The sequence below is a fragment of the Melozone crissalis genome, unplaced genomic scaffold, assembly GCF_028551555.1.
Source record: "Melozone crissalis strain CALT ecotype California unplaced genomic scaffold, PUWL_Pcris_2 ptg000108l_1, whole genome shotgun sequence".
Lineage (NCBI taxonomy): Eukaryota > Metazoa > Chordata > Aves > Passeriformes > Passerellidae > Melozone > Melozone crissalis.
The window spans coordinates 1,789,603-1,807,125 of record NW_026535885.1 but is presented as its reverse complement, the minus strand read 5'-3'; the positions used below and the strand labels follow the sequence as shown (position 1 = coordinate 1,807,125).

The 17,523-nt window shown below is 58.7% G+C and overlaps 1 protein-coding gene across 1 annotated transcript; it reads right to left on the bottom strand.

Moving 5' to 3' along the window:
- Positions 1 to 907: 907 nt before the first annotated feature.
- SYNC (syncoilin, intermediate filament protein) lies at positions 908 to 15,726 on the bottom strand. Its single transcript, XM_054292204.1, has 9 exons — positions 15,670 to 15,726; positions 15,243 to 15,414; positions 14,701 to 14,991; positions 7,701 to 7,734; positions 7,356 to 7,580; positions 5,371 to 5,828; positions 4,412 to 5,310; positions 2,934 to 3,058; positions 908 to 1,128 (listed from the first exon to the last, which is right to left on the bottom strand). Exons 1-9 carry the CDS (start codon positions 15,724 to 15,726, stop codon positions 1,065 to 1,067), a joined length of 2,325 nt encoding a protein of 774 aa, XP_054148179.1. The 3' UTR covers positions 908 to 1,064.
- Between the last annotated feature and the right edge of the window lie 1,797 nt (positions 15,727 to 17,523).

Sequence of the window (17,523 nt, the reverse complement as noted above, 5' to 3'; positions counted from 1 at the left end):
AAAAGGTGTTTGTCTGTACCAAGGGTGACCCCAGTGCCCTCAGCAGCCTTGGCAGCTGGTGGAAAACAAGTGAAATGTGGAGAAACTCAACTTTTTTTAGGAGTTTAGTCCTTGCCCACAAGGTCCTGCACGTCTTCCACTCGGGTGTCCAGTGCCACCAGCAGCCTGTTCTCTCCATCTCCTCGTGACTAATTGAGTGTTCTTCAGTTGGAATAAAGTTTTTCTACATAAATGCTGCCAAGTTGGAGGAGTTTTGTGGTTTTTTCTGCATTTGCTGCTTTGCTGAGGGTGTTTTCAGGGTGGTCTCTGCCTATGTGTGTCCATGAGGTTGGGTGATGGGAGGGATATATTTTAATTTTTAAGGCATTAAATCGGATTTTTCTCCTCTAATTTTTGCTGCTTTGTGAAATAAATTAATGAGCACTCAAACAATTGTTCTTCCCCTCAAGCCCTGCTGCTTTCTGCCTTTAACCCTTTCCACAAAGTGTTTTTTGTTACCCTGCAGCACAACTTTAACACAAACACCTCAGTTTGATAAATTTGGGGTTTTGAGACGCAAAAAGGCTCCTTAAACTCTGACCTTTTATTTTCAGTGTGAGACTCGATATAAAGTGGAAACCTCTTCCCCGCCACCTCCTTTCTGTGGAGCACGTCCCAGTACAGCAGAAACTTGAAATACAAAAGAAAATCCTCTTCAAAGGAGAAAGCTTCTCTTGCATGTAAACTTTAAAAGTCAACCCCCCCACAACACCAGCTTCCAGAACTTGAACAAGACAACATTTTCCCAAACACAGCAAAACATCAATCAGTTATTCCTCATCCACATCCTTTGTTCAGTACAAAGATTTTTTTTTTTTTGTTCTGCTCCTGTGGGGAAAAGCAAAGAGCAGCAGCAGCAGCACCAGGGAAAAGATTGGAAATTCAACTTCAGATTGGAAATTCAAAGATTGGAATTCCCAGCTCCAGGCAGCTGCTGCACATCAGGCAGGGTAAAGCAGCACGAGGAGAATCCCTTGCATCCTCTGTCCATTGGTTTTTGCTACAAAGAGGAAAATTCTGTGGTTCTAAGAGTCCTGCTCTGCTTTTTCCTCCGTTTTGCAGAGGTGCCCGTAGATTTCTAAGCAGCTCCTGCGAGGGGAGAAAGGAAATTCAGGCTGTGGAATATTTACATCAATGCTTTGGCTGGAGAAAAGAGGGGGGGAAAAAAGTTATTTTCATAATATGGAAGAAAAAGGAATTGGGAAACACTTCAAGGGGCTCAGTCCATGGTCCGGAGTGTCCTTGGCAAACAGGATTCAACAGAAGGAAATGTCATTTTTGGGGGAGCTCATGGAAAAGGCAGCTCAGAGCTGCACTTAACTCTGAGCTCCCCAGAGCAAAGTGAAACCCCATTTTAAGGTGTCATCACTTCCAGGGATGGCAATTTGTAAATTCCAGGAGTTTAAGAGACTCCACAAATACGGATTTGGGATTAAATGTTGGGCTGTGATTTAGAAAAACCCAGGCTGCAAGGGCAGGGTGGTGTTGGGATCTGGGCTGAATCCTAAATGCAGTTTGCAGGCTGAGAGCTCATCCCTGTGCTGGGATAAAAAACTTTTGGGGTTTTTGGGAATGTCCTGGGTGGAGAAGGGGAAAAGGAATGCTGAAGGAGAACTGAGGCTGGAGGAAATGGTGAAGAGTGTCCAGCTGAGGCTGGAATAACAGCAGCTCCAAACTGGGTGAGCAAAACCATCCACAAACTCATGGACATCTTCTGGAGCTTTAGAAATTCACATTTAGAAAACTGAGGCTGCAGGAAATGGTTAAGACTGTCCAGCTGAGGCTGGAATAACAGCACCTCCAAACTGGGTGAGTAAAACCAACCACAAACTCATGGACATCTTCTGGAGCTTTACAAATTCACATTGCACATCGCTCACTGAGTGAAACCAGGACAGAACAGCTCCAGCATCCCCAGCCCGGCTTCCCAAAGCCAAACCTCAGCTCCTTTCCACACCTTCCTGAGGAAACCACCACTTAAACTGCCACACCTGCTCCTTGGGAAGCCACTCCACTCCTCTGTGGGCGTTTCCAGCAAATCCCTCTGTGCTGTTGTGCAAAGGAGCTGGAATTGCTGCTGGGGACCAGGAGCAGGAGCCTGTGGTGTCCCTGAGCTGTGTGACCCCACTGTGGGCTCCTCCCCACCATCCCTTCCCTCTTCCCATCCCTGTGACCCCACTGTGGGCTCCTCCCCACCATCCCTTCCCTCCTCTCCATCCCTGTGACTCCATTGTGGGCTCCTCCCCACCATCTCTTTCCTTTTCCCAGCCCTGTGACCCCACTGTGAGCTCTTCTCCATCCCTGTGACCCCACTGTGGGCTCCTCCCCACCATCCCTTCCCTCTTCCCATCCCTGTGACCCCACTGTGGGCTCCTCCAAGCCCTGTGACTGTGGGTTCCTCCCCACCTTCCCTCTCCTGTTCCCATCACTGTGACCCCACTGTGGACTCCTCCCCATCTTCCCTTTCCTCCTCTCCATTCCTCTGACCCCACTGTGGGCTCCTCTCCACCTTCCCTTTCCTCCTCCCATCCCTGTGACCCCACTGTGGGCTCCTCTCCATCCCTGTGACCCCATTGTGGGCTCCTCCTCACCATCCCTCTCATCCCCTCATCCCTGTGACCCCACTGTGGGCTCCTGTCCAGCCCTCTGACCCCACTGTAGGGTTCCTCCCCACCATCCCTTCCCTTCTCCCAGCCCTGTGACCTCACTGTGTGTTCCTTCCCACCATCCCTTCCCTCCTCCCATCCCTCTGACCCCACTGTGAGCACCTCTCCATCCCTCTGACCCCATTGTGAGCTCTTCTCCATTCCTGTGACCCCACTGTGGGGTTCCTCCCCACCATCCCTCTCCTCCTCCCAGCCCCTCTGCCCCCCAGGGACGACCCCCAAACTCACTTGTAGATGCAGAGCTCCCGATGGAGGCTGGTCCTGAGCTCCTCCAGCTCCTGGTTCTTGCGTTGCTGGAGCTGGACCCCGTTCTTGAGCTCCTTCAGCCTGTCCTCCAGCTCCTCCACCTGCTCCTGCAGGGACAGAACGAGTGCAGAGCTGAAATTCTCCTCAGGGATCTCCCTGTGCGTGGTGCTGCTGGGGACAAGCACAGCCAGGCTGCCCCTGCCCAACCACGCTGCAAATAAATCTTTGTTTTGGCACAAAGGTGGGGATTTGGGCTGGGCTGGGCCGTGTTTTGTCCTCAGGCTTCTCCTGCCTGCTTGGTTTTGTCCCCTGAACCACTTGGTGTGTGTTTTGAGACGCTGCCAGAGCTGTATAAACGCGTGAGTCAGAAGGAGATAAATGAGGAATTTGAGAAAAGGAAAATGTGAAAAGGCAAACCAGGGATCCAAAAGACCCTGCAAACCCATAGTGGGGGTGCTGGTGGTTCTGATCCCCATCCCAGCAGGGAGGAGCTGTGAGGGAAGGGCAAGGGCAGCTTCCAGAAACTGCTGGGAGGAGGCAGCGGCTGCGAGCCGAGAACCGAGAGCGTTGAAAGGGGGGAGATTAATTGTGGAGCCTCTTTGCCAAATGTGCTCTTGGAGAGATTGAATTGCCTCGTCCCTCAGGCCAAGGGGACGCCTGGCCCAGCCAAATGGCCCTCCCAGGAGGCAGCCTGGGGCGTGGGGCTCTGGGGACATGGGTGAGACCCTTCCTGGCAGCAGGACGGGCAGAACCTGCCCCAGCAGGAAGGGGATTTGTAAGAAAAGCCACCTGTATTTAAAACTGGCTTTTCTTGGCTCAGGGGAGCTGCGGGAAGTGTCTGGTGCCTATGCTCAGCAGCGTCACTGAGCTTTGGGAAGGAAATCCCCCATCCCTTCCACCTTCTGAGGGGCCAAAACCAAGTGAACATATTCAGGAAAAACCCATTTTCCAAGCTGGGTGAAGCCCCACATCTCTGGGTTTGCCTTATGCCTGGGAGCTGCTGCTTCACCCTGCCCATGCCAGGGTGTGGGATAACTTTGATTCCAACCAGCAGGAGATATTCCACATCCTCCCCATCCTCATCCACCCCATTTCCCTGGGCCCTAAAACCAAATCCCTGGATGCCAAGCACAGCTCCCACTCTCCAAACAGAGTGTGGAGCCGTGCTTGGCATCCAGGGATGTTCCCCCCTCCTTAATGATGTGCCTCAACTCAACCCCAGCCCCTGATTTTTTATCACATTCACTTCATGACTCACTTTCTCCCTAATCATCCAACCCAAACTTCTGTCATTGGTATCAATAAATCCCCCCTCTAGCAAACCACCCATTGCTCCAAGCCCTGACCATGACCTGAAGCTTCTTTGACCAGTTTTCAAGCCCATCCCTGCTAGGAACCCCACAAATCCTCATCTCAATAACATTCCCAGGATGGAGCTGTGCCCTTTGGGGCTCTCGTACCCGGTACTGCCCGACCTCCTCATCCCTTTTCTGCTTGACCAGCACGATCTGCTCCTCCAGGCTGCGGTTCTGCATCCTCAGCCGGCTGACCTCGCCCTGCAGGGGCCTCAGGGCTTCCTTCATGCCCTGGATCTCCCCCTGCATCTCCTGCAGAGCCTTGGCCCCGGCCTCACGCCGCTCCAGCAGCCGCAGCAGCTGCGGCTCGTAGTGCTCCTCCAGCCCCCGCCGGCTCTGGGCCACAAAACTCTCGAATTCCAGCGACAGCCTGCGGCTCTCCTGCAGGTACAGGTTGTCCTGGCGGCACGGAGGAGCCTCCAGGCGCTGCCTCAGAACTTCCTTCTCCTTCTCGCAGCTCTCCTTGAGCTGGGACAGCTCCCCCGAGAGCTGCCCCGCCTGGCTCTGCAGCTCGCCCTGGTAGGCGGCGTGCTGGGAGAGGTCGTGCCTCCTGCTCTCCAGCTGGTACTGGCAGGCCACGCACTCCTTGGTCACCTTGAAGAGCTTCTGCTTGATCTGGCGGATCTCGTCGCGCAGGTTGTCCCTCTCCAGCTCCACCTTGGCCAGCAGCCTGCAGGCGGCCTGGATCTCCTCGTGGGCATGGCGGATCTCCTGCAGCGCCGGCTCGCGCAGCTGCGCCAGCTCCGAGATCAGCCCGTCCCGCTCGCGCTCCAGCTGCTCCACCACCTCGATGCACTCCTGGAAGTAATTCCCCAGCTCTTCCAGGCTCAGGCACCGCTGCTCTGGGGCGTCGGCGTCCAGAGGGCCGCCTGCTCCCTCTGTGTCCATGGCCAGCGGGATTCCTGCCCCATCTGCGTCGTCTGGGATCCCTGCCCTGTCCGTGTCCATGGCCAGTGGGATCCCTGTCCCACCTTCATCCATGGCCAGTGGGATCCCTGTCCCACCTTCATCCACATCCAGCAGAATTTCTGATGTGTCCTCGTCCACTGGGATCCCTGTCCCACCTTCATCCACATCCAGAATTCCTGATGTATCCTTGTCCACTGGGATTCCTGTCCCACCTTCATCCACGTCCAGCAGAAATCCTGATGCGTCCTCATCCACTGGGATCCCTGTCCCACCTTCATCCACGTCCAGTGGAACCTCTACCCCGTCCGCATCCATGTCCAGTGGGATTCCTGTCCCATCTCCATCCACGTCCAGCGGGATCCCAGCCCTGGCTGCCCCCTCATCCAGCTGAGCTCCTGCTGTGTTTATCTCCAAGGAGGGATCTCTGCTGACAGGCCTGGAGTCTGGGCTGCCCCCGTGCAGGGGTTTAGATCCGTTCCCTGCTGGATCCAAGGGGCTGTGAGCACGTTCTGGGTGTGGAGCAGCTCCTTCAGCTGCTCCCTGTGGGGCTGGGGGTGCTCTGGCTTCATCCAGCTGCAGCTCTGGAGGGGGCTCGGGCTGTGCCATCAGGTCCCTGGGGAGGAGAGGGGATGTTTAACCAGAGCAATGAGTTTGAGCAATCTCAGCCTTTCCTCCCCACCCTGTGAGACCCCAGAGCCAGGGGGTCCCACCATGGCCTTTCCTCCCCACCCTGTGAGACCCCAGAACCAGGGGGTCCCACCATGGCCCTGCTGCTGTGACCATCCCTGTGTCACCCACACAACGCTCTGGTGACAATAGGAGTAGGTGATAGTCTGTGATACGTTGTGTACTTGGTTTTAATCGACCGGTGGGATGTCACCGGGGCCAAGTATGAAAAATCGCACCCGATCATCTTAACAAAATTACAAATACAGAAATTAGAATGATTTCTGCTAGACAAAATAACATCATTATTATCAATTTTTACAGCAGCACAGGCAGTTCTCAGGCACACACAAGCTTCATCAGTATAGACGAGCACAGTTTTCTGGTCAGTGACTGGATGAATTTCAAAGTGGCAAATACTCTGTTCAGCGTCTAGACACACATCTTGGGCATTATTATTATTGCTTTCACAACGCAATAGGAAAGAAAACCCCGTTAAAACCCTATTAAAGTGCCTGAGTGCCACGGAGGAGGAGTGAGGGATGCAAACCCAGACCCCAAACCCAAAAACTGCTCCTATCAGCACCAGCCCACCCAGCAGCACCGACCTGCCCCGTGCGAGCCCTCCCTGGAGGAAAACTGGCCGGGATTTTCTCGCTGTGCCATAACCTCACAGCAAGGGAATGCGCGGCTGGGAGCCCGCAGGCTCCGGGATGGCCGAGACCGAGCAAACCCCGCGCTCGGAGCCCGGCAGCGCCTGCAGCAGGAGCCGCTTTGCCGAGTCATCCGATCGCGGCATTGTCCCCACCACGGCACCTGCGGCTGCCACCACCGCCAAACCCTCTCTGTGCCTTCTCCCGGCTTGTTTTTTGGGGTAGGATGGACCCGACAGCGCTCGGGGACGAGCTGAGGTTTTCCTGCTCGGTGGGATGGGTGGGAGGATGCTCTCACCTCTCGGCCACGCTGCTGAGCTCATGTCTCGTCACTCCCTGAGGAATGAGCGCAGGCTGGCACTCACAGGCAGCCCTGCGCCCGGAGCAGCGGCTTTGAGCAAAGATCTGATTTTCCCCGATAGTTTCTCTCCTAATAAGGCAGTTTTCGGCACTGCTGACACATCGCAGCCTCGGGCTCGGCGGCCGGGCGGCTGGAGAAGGGGCAGCCCCTGCCAAGGTGGGGGGAAAGCTCCTCTGCCCCGATTTTCCCTGTTCTTGGAGTTCTTGGAGCCGCTTGGCACGGCCAGGACGGGAGGGGAGGGCGCCGTGTCCTGCCTGCCCAGCGGGCCTGGGGGGCTCTGTCCCTCATCCCAGAGCCCCCCAAAACCCCAGAGGGATTACCTGATGATTCCTGAGGACCCATGAACGCTGAACCCCCGATCCCCCCATACCATCCCTGCCCAATCCGCCGAGGATCCCGCACCCGTGGGACCCCCCCAGGACCCCGGCCCCTCTCCTGCCCAGCCCGGGTGGGCTCTTACCTTCCTCCCCTGGAGCCCAGCGCCGCCGGCTCTGCGCTGCACATGGGCTTAGCATGGGGCGGAGAGGGGTTATTAATAAACAGCGCTGGAAACCGGAGCAGCCGCTTCCCCCCGGCCACCGCCTGCAGTGCCAGCTGCGGCCGCTGCCTTCCTCCCTCCGCCCCGGGGAGGAGGAGGAGGAGGAGGAGGAGGAGGAGGGCGGGGAAGGCCCGGCTGGCTGCATCCCTGGCAGGGGCAGCCGCAGGGACGGGCTGAGGCCAGCCCGCAGCCCCCAGCCCGCCCCGGGTGTTCCCAGCACTGATTTATGGGCCAGTTTGGGTTTATGCCCCCTTATTTCTGTGTCACTGGCGGATCCGCAGGTCCCCGTCCCGCCGGGATCCTGGGCAGGGTGGGATGGAGATAATGGGATGGGAATAATGGGGTGGGGATAGTGGGATGGGGATCATGGGATGGGATGGGATGGGATGGGGATCATGGGATGGGGATCATGGGATGGGATGGGATGGGATGGGATGGGATGGGGATAATGGGATGGGGATAATGGGGTGGGGATAATGGGGTGGGGATCATGGGATGGGGATAATGGGATGGGGATAGTGGGATGGGGATAATGGGGTGGGGATCGTGGGGTGGGATGGGATGGAGATAATGGGATGGGGATCGTGGGGTGGGATGGGGATAATGGGATGGGGATCATGGGATGGGGATCATGGAGTGGGATGGGATGGGATGGGGATAACGGGGTGGGGATCATGGGGTGGGGATAATGGGGTGGCGATCATGGGATGGGATGGGATGGGATGGGATGGGATGGGGATCATGGGATGGGGATCATGGGATGGGGATCATGGGGTGAGGATCATGGGGTGGGATGGGATGGAGGTAATGGGATGGGGATAATGGGGTGGGGATAATGGGATGGGGATCATGGGGTGGGATGGGGATAATGGGGGGGATCATGGGGTGAGATGAGATGGGGATCATGGGGTGGGGATCATGGGATGGGATGAGATGGGGATAATGGGATGGAGATAATGGGGTGGGGATAATGGGATAGGGATAATGGGGTGGGGAGCATGGAGTGGGAATAATGGGATGGGACGGGGACAATGGGGTGGGGACAATGTCATGGGGATCATGGGGTGCCTCGGTGGGGTCCCCTGGGGCTGTGGGGTTTGGCTGAAATGGGGATAATGGGATGGGGATAATGGGGTGGGAATAATGGAATGGGGATCATGGGGTTCCCCAGGGCTGTGGGGTTTGGCTGCAGCGGGAAGGGAAATGCCAGAGGATGCAGCTGGGGGCCCCCAAATGCCACAGGGGGATGGAATGGCATTTGTGAGGCTGCACTCCCCAGGATTTGATCATCCATGGATTCAACCCCGATATCTCAGGGTCCTTTCCACGCCCCACAAACCCACAAACCCCAGCAATGGCAGAGCACAGCCTCTGCTTCCTCTTCCGCCCCAGAACTGATCCCTGCCACCCTTTTCCCTCTGTTTTGGGGGTGCAGGAGGTGACATTTCTCCCTGCAAATGCCCCATGGTGGCCGTGGTCACACTCCTGGGTGTCCAACAGCAACTCTGCCCTCACCCTCTTGGTTTCCCACCTCCGCCCACCCATGGTGCCCATCCACATTCTCCCACTCTGTGCATCCTAAACCCACATTTATCCACCATATCACCAACAAATATTTATCTATACCCCCAATTTTAGATATATTTTGCCACATGGGCGCGGGTGCATCACCCTGGGGTCATCGTTTGTCCTGGTGGTGCCCCCCGAGCCTACCTCTGCCCGCTGCCTCTCCTGCCGTGCCCAGGAAGTCAGCACTGGGTTCTCAGGAAGTTTCAGCTTTAACGTGCCCCAAAAGCCGCCAGCAGAGCGTGTGACATCGCCGGTGCCACCCCGCTATTGCTGGCACTGTCACCTTGCCCATGGCTCGCCGGCCACGGGGCTGAAATCAGATTTAAATCTGCAGAAATCAGGTTTAAAATACCAGCGCTGGTCCGTCCTTCGGGAGCAGAGCTTTAAAAGGAAAAGGGAGATTTGAGTGGGGATTTTTTTTCTCTCTCTTTTTTTGGATCCCGTTCCTTTTTTCGGTGCGACACACCTTCTTTTTCTCCCTCTCTATTTTCCATGAAGCGCCTCTATTTTTGACTCAATCGGAGAGGAATGCTGTTAATTCGCACAAGTTGGGTGTATAAATATCTATCTAAAGCTGCGAGTGCCAAGGGGAGAAACCTGCAGATCACACAGGGCTGGGTCCAACAGCCCTTGCAGGGCCTGGAGGGGACAATGACAGCGCCGATTGCTGAGCTGCCAAGGGCAGGGTGGGGAGTGAGGAGGCTCAGCTGTTCCCAGTAAGAGGATACTCCTGCCAAAAGCCCGGCACGGGGATGTTTTGTGGATATAACCAGGCAACAGGCGGCTCCGGTGTCCCCGGTGTCCCCGGTGTCCCCGGCAGGGCCGGGCAGTGCAGGGAGACAACGCCAACAACGCGGACTTTGCCCCGGTAAACAGAGCTGGAGGGGTGGAACCGGCGCTGCCAGAGGTGAGGGAAAGGCAGGAGAGGCTGGAGAGAGTTGTGAGGCTGCACTCCCCAGGATTTGATTATTCATGGAGTCAATCCCGATATCTCGGGGTCCTTTCCACGGCCCACAAAGCCACAAACCCCAGCAATGGCAGAGCACAGCCTCTGCTTCCTCTTCTGCCCCACAACCGATCCCTGCCACCCTTTCCCCTGTTTTGGGGGTGCAGGAGGTGACATTTCCCTCAGCGCAGGCCCGTGGTCACACTCCAACAGCAACACCACCCTCACCCTCTTGGTTTCCCACCTCTGCCCATCCATGGTGCCCATCCACATTCTCCCCGATCTGCGCATCCTAAACCCACATTTATCCACCGTATCGCCAACAAATATTTATCTAAAACCCCAAATTTAGATATATAAAGAGCGGCTGCACCCTCTCTCTGCTGCCCTGGGGCTGTCTCGCCCTTCCTGGTGGATTTTTACTTCTTGTCATGCTTGGCAGATCTGCCTTGAGGGCAGGGACACCAGGGTGGCACCAGCCTGGCACTGCCACGGCAGCTCCGTCCCTGTGCAGAAAAATAAAAAACTTGCTGGATTTCAGATCCTCCTGTTGGGATTGTGTAGGAGAGGAGTGTTGAAAAAACACTGAAATGCTCCAAATCAAGAGTTTCACAAGACATGCAGACACCTGGGTTCAGGTGCTCGATAAAGCAGAAGGATTGGAATCATTCTGTGCTTCTGAAATGCATCAGTGCTCTGTAAAAAGAACATTTTCTCCCAATCTCTGCACGATCTTTAGGGACAGAGTGGAAGGACCAGCCCGAATTTGGGGCTCTGGCAGGGCTGGCAGCTCCATGGAGTGTCCCACCGTGGGATTCCAGCTCTCAGTGGGATTCCAGCGTGGAAAGGGTTTAGGATTGGAGCTCTGGCAGTGCTGGCAGTGCTGTGAGGTGTTCCACAATGGGATCCCAGCTCCTGATGGGATTCCAGCAGATGGGGTTTAGGAGCAGGGCTCTGGCAGTGCTGTAGGGTGTCCCACAATGGGATTCCAGCTCTCAGTGGGATTCCAGTGGAGGGGATTTAGGATCGGGGTTTTGGCAGCACTGGCAGATCCATGGGGTGTCCCACAATGGGATCCCAGCTCTCAGTGGGATTCCAGCGTGGAAAGGGTTTAGGATTGGAGCTCTGGCAGTGCTGGCAGTGCTGTGGAGTGTCTCACAGTGGGATCCCAGCTCCTGATGGGATTCCAGCAGAAGGGGTTTAGGAGCAGGGCTCTGGCAGCGCAGTGGAGTGTCCCACCGTGGGATCCCAGCTCTCAGTGGGATTCCAGCGTGGAAAGGGTTTAGGATTGGGGCTCTGGCAGCGCTGGCAGTGCTGTGGGGTGTCCCACAATGGGATTCCAGCTCATGGTGGGATTTCAGAGTGGAAGGAGTTTAGGATCGGGGCTCTGGCAGTGCTGTGAAGTGTCCCACAATGGGATTCCAGATCCCGATGAGATTCCAGTAGAGGGGATTTAGGAGCGGGGCTCTGGCAGTGCTGGCAGCTCTATGGACTGTCCCACAATGAGATCCCAGCTCCCAGTAGAGAGGATTTAGGATTGGGGCTCTGGCAGCGCTGGCAGATCCATGCGGTGTCCCACAATGGGATTCCAGCTCCCGGTGGGATTCCAGTGGAAGGGATTTAGGAGCGGGGCTCTGGCAGCGCTGGCAGTGCTGTGAGGTGTCCCACAATGGGATTCCAGCTCCCAGTGGGATTTAGGAGCTCCCGGGCAGCGCCGTGCCCCGGCTCGCTGTGTTTGCCGAGGGCGCGGGGTGCGGGGGGTGCCAGGTCCGGCCCCTCGGGTGCGGGAGCCGCGATCCGATCGCAGGGAATGTGTGACTGTGATTCATCCCTGGTACCGGGAGCGCTGCCAGGGAAGGTCCCGGCTCCGGGGGCGGTGGCACCAGGTGCCCCTCCTGCCCTGCCCTGCCCGGCCGGGTGAGGGGTCCCCTGCAACTCCCTGGGGGGATTCACCCGGCTTTGAGGGGCTGGGTGCCGCTATCCCCTGGGGAACGACCCGGTTGTTTCACCTCGTGCCTCAGTTTCCCCAGTGAGAGTTGGACGCTGGAGAGGGAGGGGAGGTTGCCCAGCAGGGATGGAGGAGGAGGAGGAAGAGGAGGAGGAGTGAAACGTGGGCGTGTGCCCAGCTGGGGCAGGGATGAGAGGAGAGCCCGGAGGCGCCGTCTGCCCCGCAGGGACCTTGGGATCTGCACGGCAGCAGGGCCAGCCCGTGCCCCGGTGCCAGCGGCGCCAGCGGCTCCCGCTTATCTGGGTCCTGCTGGGTCCTCATGGGTTCTTCTGGGTCCTGCTGGGTTCTGTCGGGTCCTGCTGGATCCTGCTGGGTTCTGCTGGGTTCTACTGGGTCCTGCCGGGTCCTGCTGGGTCCTGCCGGGTCCTGCCGGGTCCATGCTGGGTTCTGCTGTGTTCTGCCGGATCCTGCTGGGTCCTGCTGGGTTCTGCTCAGTCCTCTGATGTGTCCCACATGGCACCCAGGCCGTGCTAACATTCCCCCGGGCTTTTCCCTTCCCAGAAAGGTTCAGGATGCTCCCACAGGAGCGGGAGATGCCTCTTGTGGCCGCCTGTCCCTGTCACCACCATGAGTGATGCTCCTGGGCTGCGCCAGAGCTGTCCCTGTCACCGCCACGGATCTGGGAAAGAAAAACCCTAATTGCTGTTTATTCACCCCATTCCGTGTCCCCGACCCCTGAGCAAGGACACCAGTGCCTCCCTTTGCCTGTGACATTTTAAAAACCCATTTTTACAACCGAGCTGATCCACCAGCAGCCCCAACGATCGCGGCCCGGGCTCCGCGCTGGTTTTTTCCATGCCCTGGGGCAAGAAGGGCGGAGCAGGAGGGGTTTGGGGCCAGCAGCTCCTGCTCGGGGCTCCGCGGGATGCGGGAGGACCTTGTCCCGGCGTTAATGAGTAATGAGGGAGCAGCCGGGGCTCCGTGTCCCCGCCAGGGCAGGGAAATGGGGCAGGGGAGGGATGAGCCCAGGGGAGGGCTGCAGGAGCTGCTCAAGGGTGATGCCATCACTGCCAGCTCATTTTTTGGGTGATTTATTCTGGGTTTCACTTCCCAAGGGGTCCCCAATTCACCTGGGGGATGTGACAGAGTTTCTGCCTCCCCTGGGTCTGGTGGGAGCTGCTGTCCCCAGGAAAATCCCGTGATCGTCCTGGCCCTGCGAGTGGAAATGAATTACCCAGCTGGGGACCCTGCTGGAGCTTTCTGAGGCTCTCCATGAAGTCCTGGAATTTCTGGGGCTGGGACAACCTTCCTCTTCACCTTCCTCTTCACCTTCCTCTTCACCTTCCTCCTGTTCTTCCCTTGCTCTGATGGGAGCTCCCCCTGCAGTGTAGCCGATCCTCTCCCCCTCTCTCGCTCTGATTATTTGGACAATGCCTCGTTACTCTGTGCAGAAATATTTTTCAAACTGGTTCTGCTGCCACGCGAGGAGGGGAAAGATGAAAAATGGGATTTTTTGGTTTTTTTTTTTTTTTGGAGGTTAATGACTCGGAAATCGGAGCCAGCAGCAGAAAGTCAACACAAACACCTTAATTGGGGATTAGGATCTCCTCAGTGCAGTTCAGCTCAGCATGGGTCAGCAAAGCCCGGGGAGCAGTGACACTCTCAGCCTTCATCCTGGAAAGGAATCAACCCCTGGCACCATGGAGGGACACAGAAATTTCTGCCCAGCTCCTTCCAGTGCTCATTTCAACCTTGAGTTTGGGTTCAGGTGGGTGAAGGGGAGGGGGGATGTGAGGCAGGGACACAAAACCCCAGCAAATCCCGACCTTTCCTCCCTGGATTTGGGTCCAAATCCCCATCCCTGGTCACTGCATCCTGGAAGCAGCAGGATGCTCAGGTTTGCACAGCCCACAAGATGCAAGAGCCTGAATCCCTCAGGAGATGATGCTGATGTGCTGGGAAGGCTGAGGGATGGAGAAGCTTCTTGCTTCAGAAACCCTTCCAGGCATTTCCAGCAGCTGGCAAACTCCTCTGGGCGCGGGGCCAGGCCCTGGGAGCGTCCGGGAAGGATGTGGCTCCAGCAGAGCCAGCAGGAAACACAGAGACCCAAACCCCTGGGAGGCAGGAGTGTGGAAATGCGGCAGAAACCAGCTGGGTTCTTGTTGGGATCCTTCCCTTGGCTTTGGTTCCTGCCACCGACCTGCTGCTGCTCCAGCCCAGTCCCTGCTTGTCCCATTGTCACCTCTGAGCTGGATCAGAGTGTTATGGAATGGTTTGTGTTGGAAGGGAACTTAAAATTCATCTTGTTCCAACCCCTGCCATGGCAGGAACACCTCCCACTGTCCCAGGTGCTCCAAACCCCGTCCAGCCTGGCGTTGGGCACTGCCAGGGATCCAGAGGCTGCTCTGGGCACCTGTGCCAGGGCCTGCCCACCCTCCCAGGGAAGGATTCATGTCCTGAAATCCAATCTAGATCAGATTGGCGTGGCCGTGCTCCTGAGCAACACCAGGGCAGTGAAATCCTTCCCCAGATTCCCTTTCCCAGGAGCTCTCCCGGCCTCAGGCAGAGCCTGGAGAGCCGAACCCCCCCTCACCCTGTGCCATTCCGTTCTCAGGAGCTGATTTATCATCAGCAGCACGCAGCAGATTGGCACAGGACGGAGCACGGTGTCCCCCTGGGCGCTGCCGCTGGCGGTGACAGGGAGAGTGTCACCCCCGGGCCATCAGGTCAGGAACCGGTGGCGATTGCGGGACGGGAGGGCGAGGGCAGGACAGGGCTGCCAGCTCCGGTTTCTCTCCCGGTACCGGGATCCAGGGCCGGGATCCATCGCCAGCCCCCCGAGATGAGGTGACGCCGCCCCGGGATGACGATGCTGGAATTCCGCCCTCCTCTCGGTGTTTCTCCGTTTTCCTGCTCTCTCCTCCCGCTGATGCTCAGCCTCACAGAGGGTCCCAAGGGCTGGCAGCGACCCCCGCTGTCCCCGCACGCAGAGCGAGGGGACAAAGCCGGGACGCACCGGGGAACGGGCAGAGCACCCCGGGGAGCCCCGGTGGCACCAAGGGGAGGCTCCCCGGTCCCCACGCCCCCGGGGCCACCTGCGGGTGACGGAGGGGCGGGCGCCGGTGCGGGCGGAGCTCCCTTATCCCGGCCCCGCCTCGCACAGAAACTTTCCGTCGGCGCCGGGCGCTCGGCGGGAGCCCGGAGCGGGGCCGGGGCGGCAGCGGGAGCCGGGCCGGGCCGAGCCGAGCCGAGCCGAGCCGGGCGGGCCCGGCCCTATGGGCAGCGGCTGCCGGCGGTGCGGGGCGGTGCGGGGCGCTGCCCGCGGCCATGTCCGCCGGGGCTGCACCTGCGGCGGGCGGAGAGCGGGACCCGGAGCGGGGCGGCGGCGGCGGCGGAGGCTCGGAGGGGGCTCCCGGGGCTCCCCCCCGGCGGAAGAAGGCCCGGGCGAACTCGCTGCGCCGGGCGTTCAGCTTCAGCTGGCTCCGGGGCCGGCGGCGGCCGCACAAGGACGGCGGAGGCTCGGGAGGGACGGAGGGAGCAGGTGAGGAGCGGGCGGGGAGGTGGCCACGGTGGCACCGAAGGAGGGGGCACGGGGGTGGCCATGGTGGCACTTAGGAGGGGGCACGGTGGTGGCCATGGTGGCACTGAGGAGGGGTCATGGTGGTGGCCATGGTGGCATTGAGAAGGGGTCAGGGTGGTGGCCACAGTGGCACTTAGGAGGGGTCACAGTGGTACTTAGGAGGGTGCACGGTGGTGGCCACAGTGGCACTTACAGAGGGGTCACGGTGGTGGCCATGGTGGCACTGAGGAGGGGGCACGGTGGTGGCCATGGTGGCACTGAGGAGGGGTCATGGTGGTGGCCATGGTGGCATTGAGAAGGGGTCAGGGTGGTGGCCACAGTGGCACCTAAGGAGGGGTCATGGTGGTGGCCATGGTGGCACCTAAGGAGAGGTCACGGTGGTGGCCACAGTGGCACTTAGGAGGGGTCACGGTGGTGGCCATGGTGGCACCTAAGGAGAGGTCATGGTGGTGGCCACAGTGGCACTTAGGAGGGGGCACGGTGGTGGCCATGGTGGCACTTACAGAGGGGTCACAGTGGTGGCCATGGCAGAGGTGGATGAGGAGATTTCAGGGTGCTGCTCAAAGAGGTGTTGAGGTGGTGGCCACGGTGGTGGCTGAGGAGGGTCATGGTGGTGGCCCCAGTGGGGTTGGAGTGATGGCAAAGCGTTGGGTGGTGGTCAGGGAGGTGTTGGGGTGGTGTTCACAGTGGTGGCCAGGACAATGGGTGAGGAGGAATGAGGTTGGTGGCCGTGGAGGGCTCAGGGTGGTGGCTGAGGCCAAGGAGGAGTCACAGCCGTGGCCACGGAGGAGCTGGTGAAGGAGAGGTCAAGGTGGCGGCCATGGAGGCCGAGGAGGTGTCATGGAGGAACCCAAGGAGGGTCGGGCTGCTGACCATGGAGGTGGCCAAAGAGGGGTCACCGTGGTGGCTGGAGAGGACTTGATGTGGTGACCACGGACGTGGCTAAAGAGGGGGCACAGGGGGGGCACAGGTGGGGTGGAGTTGCTGTCTGTGGTGGCAGCAGCAGGTGAAGGAGGTGGCAGTGGTGGTGGCAGTGGCCGTGGTGGCCGTGGTGGCCGTGGTGGCAGCAGGATGGATCCGGCAGTCCCTGGCACGGTCTGGCCGCGGCCCCGAGGGCTGGTGCCGGTTCACTGGGTAGGTTCTCCTGCGCTGAGTCAGAAGGTCGCCGGGGCTGAGGGAATTCTGGAGGGATGCCAGCCGCTGCCACCTCCTCCTCCTCCTCCTGGGCAGGGTGTTTGCGTGCTCCAGGTGTGGCCCTTCCTGCCCCAGATATGGCCCTGGCTCCTGGGTGGCTGCTGCCTCCACGGCCGCTCACGTCCCTGCCACCACCTCGGCCAGGACAATCCTGCAGGGAGAAGCTGCGCTGGGTCCCCCCATCCTGGAGCTTTTGGGGATCCAAGGGCTCTGCCAGGCAGCTTTGGCAGAGCCATGGGTGCTGGCTTGTCTGGTCATGCTCCTCTCCTCAGCTCTCTTTTGGCATGTCCCAGCTGAGGGAGGTATCACCCCAAAATCCTGTCCCACCCCACAGTGCCGGGGACACCGTCTGTGTCACAGCCCTGCCCTCCCTGCAGGCACCTCTGGCAGGGATGTTTTGGCTCTTTTTGCCAAGGGAGAGGCCTCTCCTGTGGCACTCAAGCACGGCAGGGTGTCAGCTGGGACTTTCTTCCTCGATTTGCTCCAGGGAGTGAATTTCCTTGCATGCTGTGTGGAGAAGCACATGGAGATCTGTGCTAGGACAGGAATGGAAAGGGAAAAGAGGCTTGGGAAGAGCTGAGCCCTCTCCTGGGCTGATCCTGAGCTCTCTCCTGGGCTGATCCTGAGCTCTCTCCTGGGCCGATCCATCAGATGCTGCTGGTGGTTCCTTCCCAGCTCTCCGTGTGTGGATGCCGCTGCCACAGCCCAGCGCTGAAACCTGAGCAGAAAAAACGAGATGTGCCGGAGCATGTGATGTTCCTCTTCACGGCAGAAACGCCCCCAGCAGCTCTGCCAGCCCTTTTTTTCCATTTTTTTTTTTTCCCTTCCCCTGAAGTTGTACCGCTCACCAGCT